Raw genomic sequence first — 13,957 nt, 5'->3', positions numbered from 1 at the left:
TGAAGTGGTCTGGATGGCAGGGTTGGAGCTCTTAGTGCCAATGTCTCCCCTTGTGAGAGATAGCTTGCAAATGTCTCCTCAATGGGAGTTATCGACACATACCCATGCTCTTGCATTCCCTCCACATTCGAATAGTTGGAATGTTGGAAGCAGTGAATGCGAGAAGAGTACGGGTTCTTCCATGCCTTCACGACCCCTGCATGGTGGTCGGGAAGGAATGGAAGGCTCACCGCTGATGGTGGGGTGTGGCAAGAGAGAAAGTGCTCATCAAGCCTTCCGCAAGCAGCTTCCCCTCTGACGGGCTGCCATGGCAACTCAAGCCTGGCGGTGGTGTGCTCCATTACCTCCACCAACTCAATTTCAGTATCTTCACCTGCTTCAACCCCATCCTGCTCATCCAGGCTCGAAGCCAATAGAGCATCGGCTGTTGGACCAGAGGATGCTTAAGTGCATCCCCGCCCAACAGCACGTTCACGTCACCCTCCGATGAGTTTGAGAGCTTCATTCCTCTCTCAAACTCATCGGCGAGCTCCCTCTGAGATCCCCACGATCTGAGTCTCCTCTCGGCCTCGGCACGAGCGGGATCCGAACCGCGGGGCAAAGATGACTGTCCCTCTTCCCTCGAGAAAAAGGATAGACGAGAATGGAGCATTCTCATTGAGAAATGCTCACAGTCCACGCACTCTGACCCCTCGAGAACAGAGCGCGAGTGCTCTTCACCCAGACAAAGCACGCAAAGGTCGTGTCACGAGCTGTGAGAAACCTCTCACACGGGTCTGTACACTTCCTAAAGTGCTTGTTTGCCATAGTTTCATTTTACTCAGTGAAACAGTCCCTGAAGATGAAAAAGAGGATGAAATGTTCTCTAGGCGCTGGAGCATGATGTCATGACTGATGCCGGCCAATACGATTGTCGTGGTTATACAGTGTTTCAGTTATCAGTCACTCTGATGCGTTTCCCTAGCGCTTTGACGCAGTGCGAGTTCCCTTTCGAAAGGGAACCAGCATGTTCTTCATTTCTCGGTTCTGATTGTGTTGAGCTCGAGTCTGTTTAAAGTCAAGAGACTGAATGTTGATTGTGTGTGAAAGTGTGTATTTCAGTGTGACTCTCAGTCCTGCAGTTTCATGTTATTGAGGATCAGCTCATGTGTTCAATCATTTACAGCTCAATAATCTGAACTCACAGCAGCAGAAAGAGGCTGAACACTTCAAATATACTTTACATTGTGATTCATGTGTGAGAGTCAAATATGATCTTACTCTAATTTCTCCAGTTTACAGTGAGGATTCTGTAGTACATCAGACAGCAGATTCAATGAGTTTCCTATTTTATTCCCAGACAGATCCAGTTCTCTCAGGTGTTCAGGGTTTGATCTCAGAGCTGAAGTCAGAGCAGCAAAACCTTCATCTGTGAGATCACAACTCCTCAACCTGTAGAGAACAATGACACACACTTCACTCTCTCAGTTCAGATCAGATCAGTTTAGCAGTGAATCCATTATTAAAGAGAAAGTTCAAACTTAAAGCACAAATTAATATGTTTGGTGGATCATTAGATTGAGATCTAAAATGTCACAAAACATGATCATAAAACATCCTAAAGTATCATTCAATCAGGAAAAATAATCTTTTATTTGTACTATATTCAAATTCAGTCTTGTGTTCAGTCTGCTTTAATAAATGAGACTATTCACTACATAGGCTAGTTTTACAGTTACTTACTAGATCTGTACTATGTAATATGCATGGAGTGTCAATTAGCGTGTGTGTGTGTGTGTGTGTGTGTGTGTGTGTGTGTGATTTTGTGCAATGAAAACAGACAATACTTTAGAAAGTGTCAATGAAGAAAGATGAACATAATTAACAGTAAGAATGAATCCAGCATGTTCTTCATTTCTCAGTTCTGACTGTGTTGAGCTCGAGTCTGTTTAAAGTCAAGAGACTGAAATGTTGATTGTGTGTGAAAGTGTGTATTTCAGTGTGACTCTCAGTCCTGCAGTTTCATGTTATTGAGGATCAGCTCATGTGTTCAATAATTTACAGCTCAATAATCTGAACTCACAGCAGCAGAAAGAGGCTGAACACTTCAAATATACTTTACATTGTGATTCATGTGTTAGAGTCAAATATGATCTTACTCTAATCTCTCCAGTTTACAGTGAGGATTCTGTAGTACATCAGACAGCAGATTCACTGATTTTCCTATTTTAATCCCAGACAGATTCAGTTCTCTCAGGTGTTCAGGGTTTGATCTCAGAGCTGAAGTCAGAGCAGCAAAACCTTCATCTGTGACGCCACAATTACTCAACCTGTAGAGATGAAAATCAAATAGAATATTTTAAACACTATCAAATTGCTTTCCAACAAATGTCAATTCTAATATAATTTAACAACGTAAAATTCTTATCCAAGGTTCATAGTCAAATGTTTCCATTTACAATGTGTTTTTGCAGCGGTAAGAAATGTAGCCAATCATAGACATGTTTGCTGATCTCTTTTTTGTTCAGTGCCGAGTTCTTCACGCTCGCCAATCCTCTCACTAATAAAATGACAGATTTTCTTTATGCAGTGTAGATAAATTTATTGTTTATAATGGAACTTTGTGAGATTGTGAATTGATGAGTGACAGCTTTATAATGATTGTAAAGGGAGCGCTCTTTCTAAACTATACATAATCCATTGAATAAAAGTTGTTTTTCTTGCTGCTGAGGACCGATGGCCAATTACACACTGCAAAACAGCATGTCAAAATAGATACGCACAACAGATTAATAGATAAATAGAAAAATATTCATATCAATATATTTTTGAAATTCCATCCCAAATATTTGTAAAAGTAATGACTTGTTAATAATCTTAAATGTCTCATTGTACATTGCTATTCTTGTTATGTAAGAGTCGTTGCTACACATTAAATCTGAACTTTACTAGAGAACCATCACTAATTTCACAAACTCAGCAAACAGTAAAATTTAAATGTGAAGTTTTAGTAAACTTTAAGCTAAACATCAAGTAAATGTTTAATTGTCCTTCTAATAGTACAATTTAGATGTATGACTCTGCGATGTAAACCATACATCAAATGTTTTTAGGAGATTTGAGCTACTTGATAAATGAGCTGTTTCTCCAGTGGTTTGCTTGATCTTAATTTAATTTATAATTTACTTAAAATATTTAAATTTCTACTTCATGTGCAAGAACATTCAACTAGTAAACCTGAATTATTTATTCATACACATTTTTGGACTTTGTTTGTAATGCCTAAAGGAATTTTACATTGTCACGGTTTAAGAAACGCATCAAATACTGATCACTGAACTCTAGACAACATCTGCAGCGCTGAAGATTTATTAACTTTTATTTCCTGATGTTTTAACAGTGAACTGATTGTTCTGAGTGATACTTACTGAACTGATCTGGATTCTTTAATCACAGGAAGAAGCTTCTGAAGAGCCTTTAGTATTTCAGTTTTATTGTCTCTTCCAACAAAATCATTCATATCAAACTTGTCCAGCTTCTCCTCTGATGTCAACAACACAAAGACTACAGCTGACCACTGAGATGAAGAGAGTTTGGCTTTCTTTATTCCTCCAGATTTCAGATACTGTTGTATTTCCTCCACTAGTGAACGATCACCCAGTTCATTCAGACAGTGGAACAGATTGATGGATTTCTCTGGAGAGTCAATGGTCCTGATCTTCTCCTTGATGTACTGAACTGTTTCCTCATTGCTGTCAGATCTACTTGTCTGTTTCATTAGTCTTTGTAGGAGAATCTGATGAGACTCCACTGACAGACCCAGAAGAAACCGCAGGAAAAGATCCAGATGTCCATTTTTACTCTGTAGAGCCTCCTTCACAGCTCTCTGATGCAGAGCAGATAATGAAACGTGTTTAGACATGAGCTGAAACCAGTCCTTAACTTTAGACAACAAACTTTGTTTAGTGATTGGGTTAAACACATTGGTGTTGTTGATTGTACAGGAGAGGTGCACATATAGAGCTGCTAGATGTTCCTGAACACTCAGATGAACAAAGCAGAAGACTTTCCCCTGAAACCAGCCAAACTCCTCTCTGAAGATCTGAGTGCACAATCCTGAGTAAACTGATGCTTCTGTCACATCAATGCCACACTCTCTCAGGTCTTCCTCATAGAAGATCACATTGCCTTTCACAAGCTGCTGAAAAGCCAGTTTCCCCAGTTTAAAGATCATGTCTTCATCTGTCATGTTCTTCTCATAGTCTTTCTCATGTTTGATGTTGGTCTGAAGGATCAGGAAGTGTGTGTACATCTGAGTGAGAGTCTTGGGAATCTCTCCAGTCTCTGCTTCACTCAACATCTTCTCCAGAACAGCGGCTGAGATCCAGCAGAACACTGGGATGTGGCACATGATGAAGAGGCTCCTTGATGACTTCAGGTGTGTGATGATTGTATTGGCCAGACTCTGATCACTGACTCTCTTCCTGAAGTATTCCTCCTTCTGTGGATCATTGAAGCCTCGTACCTCTGTCACTCGATGGACACACTCAGAGGGGACGAGATCGGCTGCTGCTGGTCTGGAGGTGATCCAGATGAGAGCCGAGGGAAGCAGATTCCCCACAATGAGGTTCATCAACAACACGTCCACTGAGGTCTCTTTGGTCTGATCCCGTAGAGTCTCATTCCGGTGAAAATTTAAGGGAAGACGACACTCATCCAGACCATCAAAGATGAACAACACTTTATATTTGTCTTTGGATATTTCCATTTCTTTAGTTTCAGGGAAAAAGACATGAAGAAGATCTGAAAGACTGAGTGTTTTGTCCTTCATCAGATTGATCTCTCTGAAAGGAAGTGGAAATATGAGCTGGATGTCCTGATTCTCTTTCTCTTCAGCCCAGTCCAGGATGAACTTCTGCACAGAGACTGTTTTTCCAATGCCAGCGACTCCCTTTGTCAGCACAGTTCTGATGGGTTTGTCTTGTCCAGGTAAAGGTCTAAAGATGTCACTGCATTTGATCGGTGTGTCATCTGTTGCTGCTCTCCTGGATTGTGTCTCAATCTGTCTCACCTCATGTTCATTACTGATCTCTCCACTCTCACTCTCTGTGATGTAGAGCTCTGTGTAAATCTCATTCAGGAGTGTTGGGTTTCCCTGCTGTGCTGTTCCCTCATACAGACACTCAAACCTCTTCCTCAGATTTGATCTAAACCTGTTGAGGACTTCATGGCTGTAAAATAAAATACCACAGTAATAATAAACACAATGTCTTATTTAATCATATATTTTGTTGATATGTAATACCTGAGATCAGTCTGTGTATCTCCACTCTTAAAATCTACTGGCCGACTCATAGACGCATCTCTCCTCATAGACACACAGCTGGGCTCTGGCTCTGATCTCTTCTGATGAACTGAACTATAACAGAGTTCAAAGTTATACATATTTGCCATATTCAACATATTACATATACATTTATCAATAAAACAATCACTCTTCATGATTATTTAATTCACACTGTTATTACAAAAATTGTACATTGAAATGAGTTCTTTCACAGATGTCTCTCTGTGTGAGCAACACTAAACTGTATGCATTAAAATATTACATTAAAACATTCTTCTTGTACATTGTTTATATCTTTTCGAATAGATTACTGATAATGTTCTGATAAAACAAAATGCCATACTATAATCATATTTTTATAGAAATGTAATACCTGAGATCAGTCTGTGTATCTTCACTCTTAAAATGTATTATATTATCCATAGACGCGTCACTCCTCATAGACGCACAGCTGGACTCTGGTTCTGATCTCTTCTGATGAACTGAACTATAACAGAAATAGATTATGTTAATACATTGAATTACTGCATTAAAAAAAAAAAAAAAAATCACAATTTATCCTTAAAGAACTTATTTTAGCAATGTTGATAAAAAACCTGTAAAATGAACTAAGTCTCTCATATGTGAGTAGCACTACATACATTAAAGGGCCCCTATTATACATTTTTCAAAATGACCTTTCATGTAGTGTGTAACACAGCTTTAAGTGAATGAAAACATCCTGCAAAAAAAGTTTAAAATCTGAAAGTGCAGCATATATAAAAAGTTATTGTCTTTCAAAAGTAAGAGTCGACTCAGAGTCAATAAAACTAATTTTTTTTCAAACGTTTCGTTGTGACGTCATTAGTATATTGCCCGCCCACTTATTGCGCGCGCAGACACCAGGGAAAACTTTAACCTCAAACACTACAGCTGATTCCTGTGGATACTGGACAGCATCAAGTGGTGGATGCTGCACATTGGTGGTGGTTGAGGAGATTTCCCCCTTCCATGTAAAGCGCTTTGAGTACCTAGAAAAGTGCTATATAAATGTAACGAATTATTATTATAATTATGACGAGAAGATGCTGTGTTCTACAGTGTTAAGGTAAAGCCAGTTTTTTTTCACTGCCCAAGGACGAACATGTGATGAATCAGTGGTAAAAATTCACTTTTATTAAACTCCTAAACTTTTGCTGTGTTCCCTTTACTTCACTGATGACTGTTTCTCAATGCAGGATTCGCAAACCGCTTGCTCTTGAAAGATGGTGTTCAAAATACTTAGTTTTGAGTTTTATATTGTGTAGGTCTCCTGCTAACTGGTTAACTCACATTATTAATACTGATTAATGCTAATCAGTTGTGGGCCACTATTACCTATAACTGTGTCTATTAATGCAGATTGTCTGTCGTTCTCACTACTTTGAGGAAAGATTAAGCATGGAGCAAGATTTGTTTTACCAAAGTTTATGTTACATTAGTCATTCACGCTAGAGTTCGGCTAATGTATGCACTGTTATTGATACAGTTTCCACATGTTCACCGCAATAAATTAGAAAAATACTCTGTAAATAAATAAGTATAAGTAAAAATAATTGGTTTGTTGATTGACATGCACTTGTTAATGTTGATGGTAAATTACAGTTGCAACATTCCATAATGTACCTCAAACTGAGTAGTGTATCACTGAGAAACGTCCTGCAAGAGTTGTCCTTGCGATGGAAGTTTGGGTTGAATGACTAGTTCATTCAGTTCAATCAGTTCATTCAAATCTCAGAGTAAAACTGGGAGTTGTGTAAAATATGATACACCAGTGTTTTGCCAGATGATACATTTATCTATGTATCATCTTTTTACTCTTAATTCATTTTATCTGTATCATATTTCTCTTTTAATTTCTTTTATAACTCTTTTAATTTTCCTTGCTTTTATTTTGTGATTTTAATTCCTTTCTCTAAAGCACTTTGAATTGCCATAGTGTATGAAATGTGCTATATAAATAAACTTGCCTTGCCTAGTTCTTCCAGTGTTTCATCTTCGGACTTGCGCTCGGATTGATATGGTAAAATCAACGTCATTGTTCGTTACTGTCTTTAGTTTACAGTGTAGGAAGCCTCAGGACAAGCAGACCTGACGTTATGGCAATGGGCGTTTTTGTTTTCGACACAAATGCATAAACCAATCACAACAGACTGAGCTGTCTGGCCAATCAGAGCAGAGTAGCTCACGAAAGGCGGGATTTAGAGAGATTGATTCATCTGACGAGTCATTTGAGAATCATTGAAAATGTGGTGATGTGCAAATGTATATTATGAGAAAATTAAACAATTTTTTGACCTTTGATGCATGTAAACCTGTTGTAGGAGACTCCAAAACAACATCAGAAAACTTCAAAATAGCATAATAGGGGCACATTAAAATATTAGCAACACATACAAAATAACTGTAATGTCCAAAAATAATTTCTCATATCTTGAATATATTACTGATAATGTTCTGATAATATAAAATGCCATACTTTAATCATATTTTTATAGAAATGTAATACCTGAGATCAGTCTGTGTATCTCCACTCTTAAAATGTATTATATTATCCATAGACGCGTCACTCCTCATAGACACACAGCTGGGCTCTGGTTCTGATCTCTTCTGATGAACTGAACTATAACAGAGTTTAAAGTTAAACATATTTGCCATATTCAACATATTACATAGCCATTTATCAATTAAAAACTTACACTCTTAATGATTATTTATTTTACAGTTATTACAAAAATTGTACATTGAAATTAGTTATTTCACAGATGTCTCTCTGTGTGAGCAACACTATACTGTATGCATTAAAATATTACATTAAAACATTCTTCTTGTACATTGTTAATATCTTGTAGAATATATTACTGATAATGTTTTGATAATATAAAATGCCATAAAATAATCATATTTTTATAGAAATGTAATACCTGAGATCAGTCTGTGTATCTTCACTCTTAAAATGTATTATGTTATCCATAGACGCGTCACTCCTCATAGACACACAGCTGGGCTCTGGTTCTGATCTCTTCTGTTGAACTGAACTATAAAAGAGTTTAAAGTTAAACATATTTGTCATATTCAACATATTACATAGCCATTTATCAATTAAAAACTTACACTCTTAATGATTATTTATTTTACACAGTTATTACAAAAATTGTACATTGAAATTAGTTATTTCACAGATGTCTCTCTGTGTGAGCAACACTATACTGTATGCATTAAAATATTACATTAAAACATTCTTCTTGTACATTGTTAATATCTTGTAGAATATATTACTGATAATGTTTTGATAATATAAAATGCCATACAATAATCATATTTTTATAGAAATGTAATACCTGAGATCAGTCTGTGTATCTTCACTCTTAAAATGTATTATGTTATCCATAGACGTGTCACTCCTCATAGACACACAGCTGGGCTCTGGTTTTGATCTCTTCTGATGAATTGAACTATAACACAAAACAATTATAATTAATGGTGATAATACTGATAATTGGTGATAATATTTTCAGATAAGTTCTTAAGAGGTATTTTAATTAAAAAACTGGCTGGTCTAATGGTTTTCACTTAAATTACAGTTTTAACTTAATAAAAACACCTTCTTGCCTATAATTTAAAGATGATTTAATCTGGAGTTTATTCAAAATACCTGCAACCTGGATAAAAATCTTCATCTCTGGATGTTTGAGTTTCATCCATGATGAAGCTGAACAGTTGAAACAGAATCTGATCTTCACCACTGACTCTGAATGGAAATGACAAACAATAATTCAGCTGAACGGAGCCTGAGATTCAGAGAAACAGGATCATGAGACGCGGCGTTCACTCAAATACACAATGTTTAACACACATGCTAAATAAACCACAGACAACACGAAACAATGAAACCATGTTTAGCTCTAAAATGAAAAATATCAAACACATATAAAATAACGAATATGTCCTTTAGGGGAAATAGGCTAATATTGGCCTAAATGCGGAAGTCACCTGTATAACGTCTCGAGACCTGAACACTCACCTTGATCAACCTTTGATCATATTCAGATTCACAAAATCCACCGCCGTTTCTATCAAGTAGTTACACGAACATTCGTGTCTTAGCTTTTGTGAAGGTTTCCATTAAACACTTTGCATTTTATACTTAGTATGGAATCGATTCTGGCTGTTTAAATGGCGAAACATCAACTCTGGTCATTTATGTTGTTCACTTTTTATTTGTTACGTTCAAATCAATAACGGAGTCACGTTACGTGCGCGCTCACAGTCCTGCACGTGCACGGCAGACCCGCACGGGTTCTGTTCCGCGACTCGGTGTCAGCAGGGATGGGCAGTATTTCAGATACATGTATTTAAAATACGTCTTTAAAATACAAAATACTATTTTGTATTTTAAAGCCTTTGTATCAAATGTAATTTGTATTTAAAAAACATTTAAGATGAGTAATTTTGTATTTTCAAAATACATAAAATACTTTTTTCCAGTCAACCTCTTTATCAGGGTACTGATTTTTTGCATCAACTAGTTCAGACATTCACTAGCTCAGAATGCCATGATCAATTCTACTTGTTGATTAAAGTTAAAATGGTGCATTATTCACTTCAGTTAACAAAAGAGCACAGACAAGTGGGAAAATAGCGTTAGCCAATCAGTCTTGACCGGTTGTTGATTTTTATCAACTAGCTTGTCAAATGTGTTTAAAGCATTAAAGCATTATAGCATGTTAGGGCTGGGTGATATGACACTATATCATAGTGATGATATAAAGTGTGAATTGATGGAACTTTTTCTAAATCGTTTACATAGATGGGCCTATATGGGGTAAGCAAATTTATCCGTGCAGCTTTTAGTGGGCAGGAATTATTGGAACGTTGGAGTGGAAAAAGAAGCACTGATGAATGATTCACCACAAAAATCTTCAGCTTTTAGTTTTATTGTACATAAAAAAATAATAATCAAAAAGAAGTAAATAGTGTCAAATGAATCTAAATTAATTCTAATTTAAAATTTTAGATACACTTTCTAATTTTAATAAACTTATAGAAACAAATAAACTTTACATAAAAATAAACATAAAATTACTTTAAAAAAAAAAAAAACTCTGGAATTATGAAACCATGATATTGTTAATGTGAAGTAAAATTGACATTTTGGTCATATCGCCCATCCATATTCTTTGCTAGATAGCAGAAAAGGTTCCCACAGTTTTACATACAGTATGAATTTAATAGTGTTCACCACAAGTAATAGACTACGGTTACGTCCTATGAGTGTCTAGGGTTCTTTTAACAGAACGTAACATTTTACAATTTTAAAGAGCATTTGTCTGGGCCCTGCCACAGCACCACAACAACAAGATTCTTTTTAACTCTTTTTATTCAACAGGCTCTTAACATAGCTTAGGGAAGAAACAAAGGCTTCAGAAGGGGGCAATGCCAAAATAATAAACAAAAAGCCAGATCTACCTGTTTTTTATATTCTTAATAAGCCTTACAAAGAAAATACAAATAAATAACAGAAGTCTGAACTCACTCCCTGCCTAGCCAAACAGGAGAAAAAAAGGGTTACAAAAATAAAATGGCGCCCGCCTCCCTACCGTTCCCAAGTCACAAACAAAAGAAAATAACAACAAACAATCAGGAGAATAACAGCTTAGAAAGGAACATAAATCAAAGGTGGCTTTACAACTTAAAAGGTTTTAAGATTGAGGCGTCTCACAATCAAGCAGACCCTTCAGCAACAGCATTCAACAGTAAGCAGGCTACAGCACAGATCCACAACAAGGGCACACTAGCTCCAAACAACAGGACCGGGCAGGACGCAGACCATGCTCTGGAGAAGAGTTCTCTACGATTCAGAGTTCTGTGCGATTTTATGCTGCTTCCCTCCTGGATGGTAAACAGGTGCAGCTGGAGACGCTTTTTTGCAAATTTGGCTGCTATTTTGCATAAGTTTATTTGTAATTGCCAGAAAGAAAGAAAGAAAGAAAGAAAGAAAGAAAGAAAGAAAGAAAGAAAGAAAGAAAGAAAGAAAGAAAGAAAGAATGACAGAGAGGGCAGAGATGAGGTTAGGAATGTAAAGTCAGTAAGCCTATGTAGTTTCTTCATTCACTGTGACCTGTACCTGCACTGAATGGCCAATTTCACATGTATTTTGTGTATTTTCAAAATAAAATAAAAATTCACACAGTATTTTGTAGGCTATTTGTATTTAAAAAAAAAAAATTTCCACACAGTATTTTGTATTTGTATTTTAAATACATTTCCATGTGCCCATCTCTGGGTGTCAGTCAGGTCAGGTGTCGTGTCAGTGTGTCGCGAATCTCGCTGTGTCAGTGACACATGCCACTATCCACTGGCACATGCCAATAAAGACCGGATGTGGCAATAAGCATAGTTACACGTGCCATTGGCTTCTGTGCATCAGATGCCTTGACACTTCATGTTAAAACTGCTACTGACTGTTTCGTTACTTTCTCAGACAGGTGCTTCAAATCCCTCATGCTGGATCTGTGCCCGGTTGTTTTAAAAAGTAAGAATGGAAATCAAAATATATTTTAGCACCTAGCGTCCTGCCAGCTGCCCCTGGTTAAAAATCCTTAATTAAATTCATAAATATAACACGACTTTAACATTACTAAAAAATACATATCGAGTGACTGAAACAATCTTTGTCATAGAATAGACTTATTTGATCACACCGAGTTGACAGTTTCAACGTTCTTGTTTGTTTTATATTCAGTTTTTGAGGTGAATTATTAGCCTACCCATTGTAGCTGCAGTGTGTCTATAAAGGTCACCCAAAAGATATTCACACACTCATTAGACGCTTTTTACATTAAGTAAAGCACATAAACAATACTTAAATTTTCATTGTCGTATTTTGTAAATTGTTGTTCCAGTCGGGACTTTAAAGAAATAGATGGTTAGAAAAAAAACGTGTAACATGATTTTTTTTTTTTTTTTTTTTTTTGCATGTTGCGGCGTCACGTCTGGTTTGAACACTGTGTACATACTGACAGTCAATGTAGAATGAATGTACAATAGTTAATAAAACATTCATGTGATGGAATGGTTTTATAAAAAATTCCAGAGAAATTCTCCCTAATAAAGCACTATGTTTTACAAAAATAACACATGCTATTTGAGCATTTGGCAAGTAGAATCTCCTGAAGTTAGACTGAATGATAAGACAGAAAAACAAATTTGAGAGTACAGTACAATAATTTAATGTTTACAGTAACATGAGAGAGTCTAATAAACAATAGATCCATCAGATTCACATAAACACACTTATATTTCATCAGTGATTTACTGCAGTTTATTTCTAGAATGCCAAACCAGAGTAAGTGTCTGAAGGTGCTTCATTCTTCCATTGACTACATTCATGACACGACATGAACAAAAGTTCCCAATCTATGACATGCAGGAGCAAACTTAATCCAAGCTGAACTGAGACTGTTAAACTTAAGCTCAGCTAAGACTTGTTTATGAAGTGAATGTACATGGAAATTAAGGCTGTAAATCATCAAAACAACATGGAATGAAAAAACAACAAAAAGGCAACAGGTATATTTGCTTGTTTGCTACATTTTGTTTGGTATTTTGATGCACATTAATTGGACTCATCTTACTCTCACCTCGACAGGAAAGCTAGAATTACTGGACAACATCTGTTTTATTGCCATAGTGAAATTTTATAATTCAGTGAAATCATTTTGTAAAGACTTTAGGTGCCATATTGAATCAGACACCAATGAAAACAAGGCTGTGAGAGATATTAAACAAACTGTTCACCCAATGAAATTAGCATTTCCACAAATTAAGTGGGAAAAATGTGCAGGGGGGAAAAATACAAAAAAGTGATGCTGCATTGATGTCATGTTAAAATTACGGTAGTAGTAAGTTCCTAATTAATAAAACCAACTAGTCAAATTTGTTATTACTAGTTGACTGTTGTGATGTGATATAAAAGTAACTGAAATTGCAGCAGCTCCCACAGTTAATGGTAACACTTTACGGTAAGGGTACATGAATTATGCATTCATTCATGTACTAATATCTCATGAATCATCAGGAACTAACACGAGTTCAACGTTTTTCAATGCCACCATTAATATCGCATTGTTCATCAGTGTTTCAAGGACCTAGTCAACACTTTAGTTGAGGGGCCACACACATGATGAAGTCATTGATAGATAATGCTTAGTTAATGATGACTACTGTATTGGACAGACCCCAAAACAGACCAATCACAGCTCATAGCACACAAATTCTGTTGACATTCAAATACAGTAGTCATCATTAACTAAGCATTATCTATCAATGACTTCATCATGTGTGTGGCCCCTCAACTAAAGTGTTGACTAGGTCCTTCAAACACTGATGAACAATGTGATATTAATGGTGGCATAACTGTGAACAAAGAAAACATCATGATCATGCGTAATAAATCATAATTCATGTACATGTACTCCTCTTAGTTAATGTTTTAATTAAGGTGTTGTTCATCCATGAAGTCATGAATTAAAAACGTTGAACTCGTGTTAGTTCATGATGATTCATGAGATATTAATGCATGAATTACTGCATAATTCATGCATGAATTTA

The 13,957-nt window shown here is 36.4% G+C and overlaps 1 protein-coding gene and 1 long non-coding RNA gene across 2 annotated transcripts in view; one reads left to right on the top strand and one right to left on the bottom strand.

Moving 5' to 3' along the window:
* LOC311296714 (NACHT, LRR and PYD domains-containing protein 3-like) overlaps nt 1–9,009 on the bottom strand; it is a 49,405-nt gene extending 40,396 nt beyond the window's left edge. Inside the window, exons 1-9 of the mRNA XM_084418590.1 lie at nt 9,000–9,009; nt 8,686–8,799; nt 8,269–8,382; nt 7,854–7,967; nt 5,700–5,813; nt 5,285–5,398; nt 3,408–5,210; nt 2,139–2,309; nt 1,261–1,431 (exon numbers count right to left, since the gene is read on the bottom strand). Coding sequence (XP_084274716.1) covers nt 1,261–1,431; nt 2,139–2,309; nt 3,408–5,210; nt 5,285–5,398; nt 5,700–5,813; nt 7,854–7,967; nt 8,269–8,382; nt 8,686–8,753 — 2,669 coding nt within the window. The 5' untranslated portion in view covers nt 8,754–8,799; nt 9,000–9,009. The remainder of the gene's footprint in view (nt 1–1,260; nt 1,432–2,138; nt 2,310–3,407; nt 5,211–5,284; nt 5,399–5,699; nt 5,814–7,853; nt 7,968–8,268; nt 8,383–8,685; nt 8,800–8,999) is intronic.
* The window catches only part of LOC311296765, a 120,479-nt gene that overhangs the window by 89,406 nt on the left and 17,116 nt on the right, over nt 1–13,957 (top strand). The gene's annotated exons all lie outside the window — the stretch shown is intronic.

The sequence above is a fragment of the Rutilus rutilus genome, assembly GCF_951802725.1.
Source record: "Rutilus rutilus genome assembly, chromosome: 9".
NCBI lineage: Eukaryota > Metazoa > Chordata > Actinopteri > Cypriniformes > Leuciscidae > Rutilus > Rutilus rutilus.
This window is presented reverse-complemented; position numbering and strand designations above follow the sequence as displayed.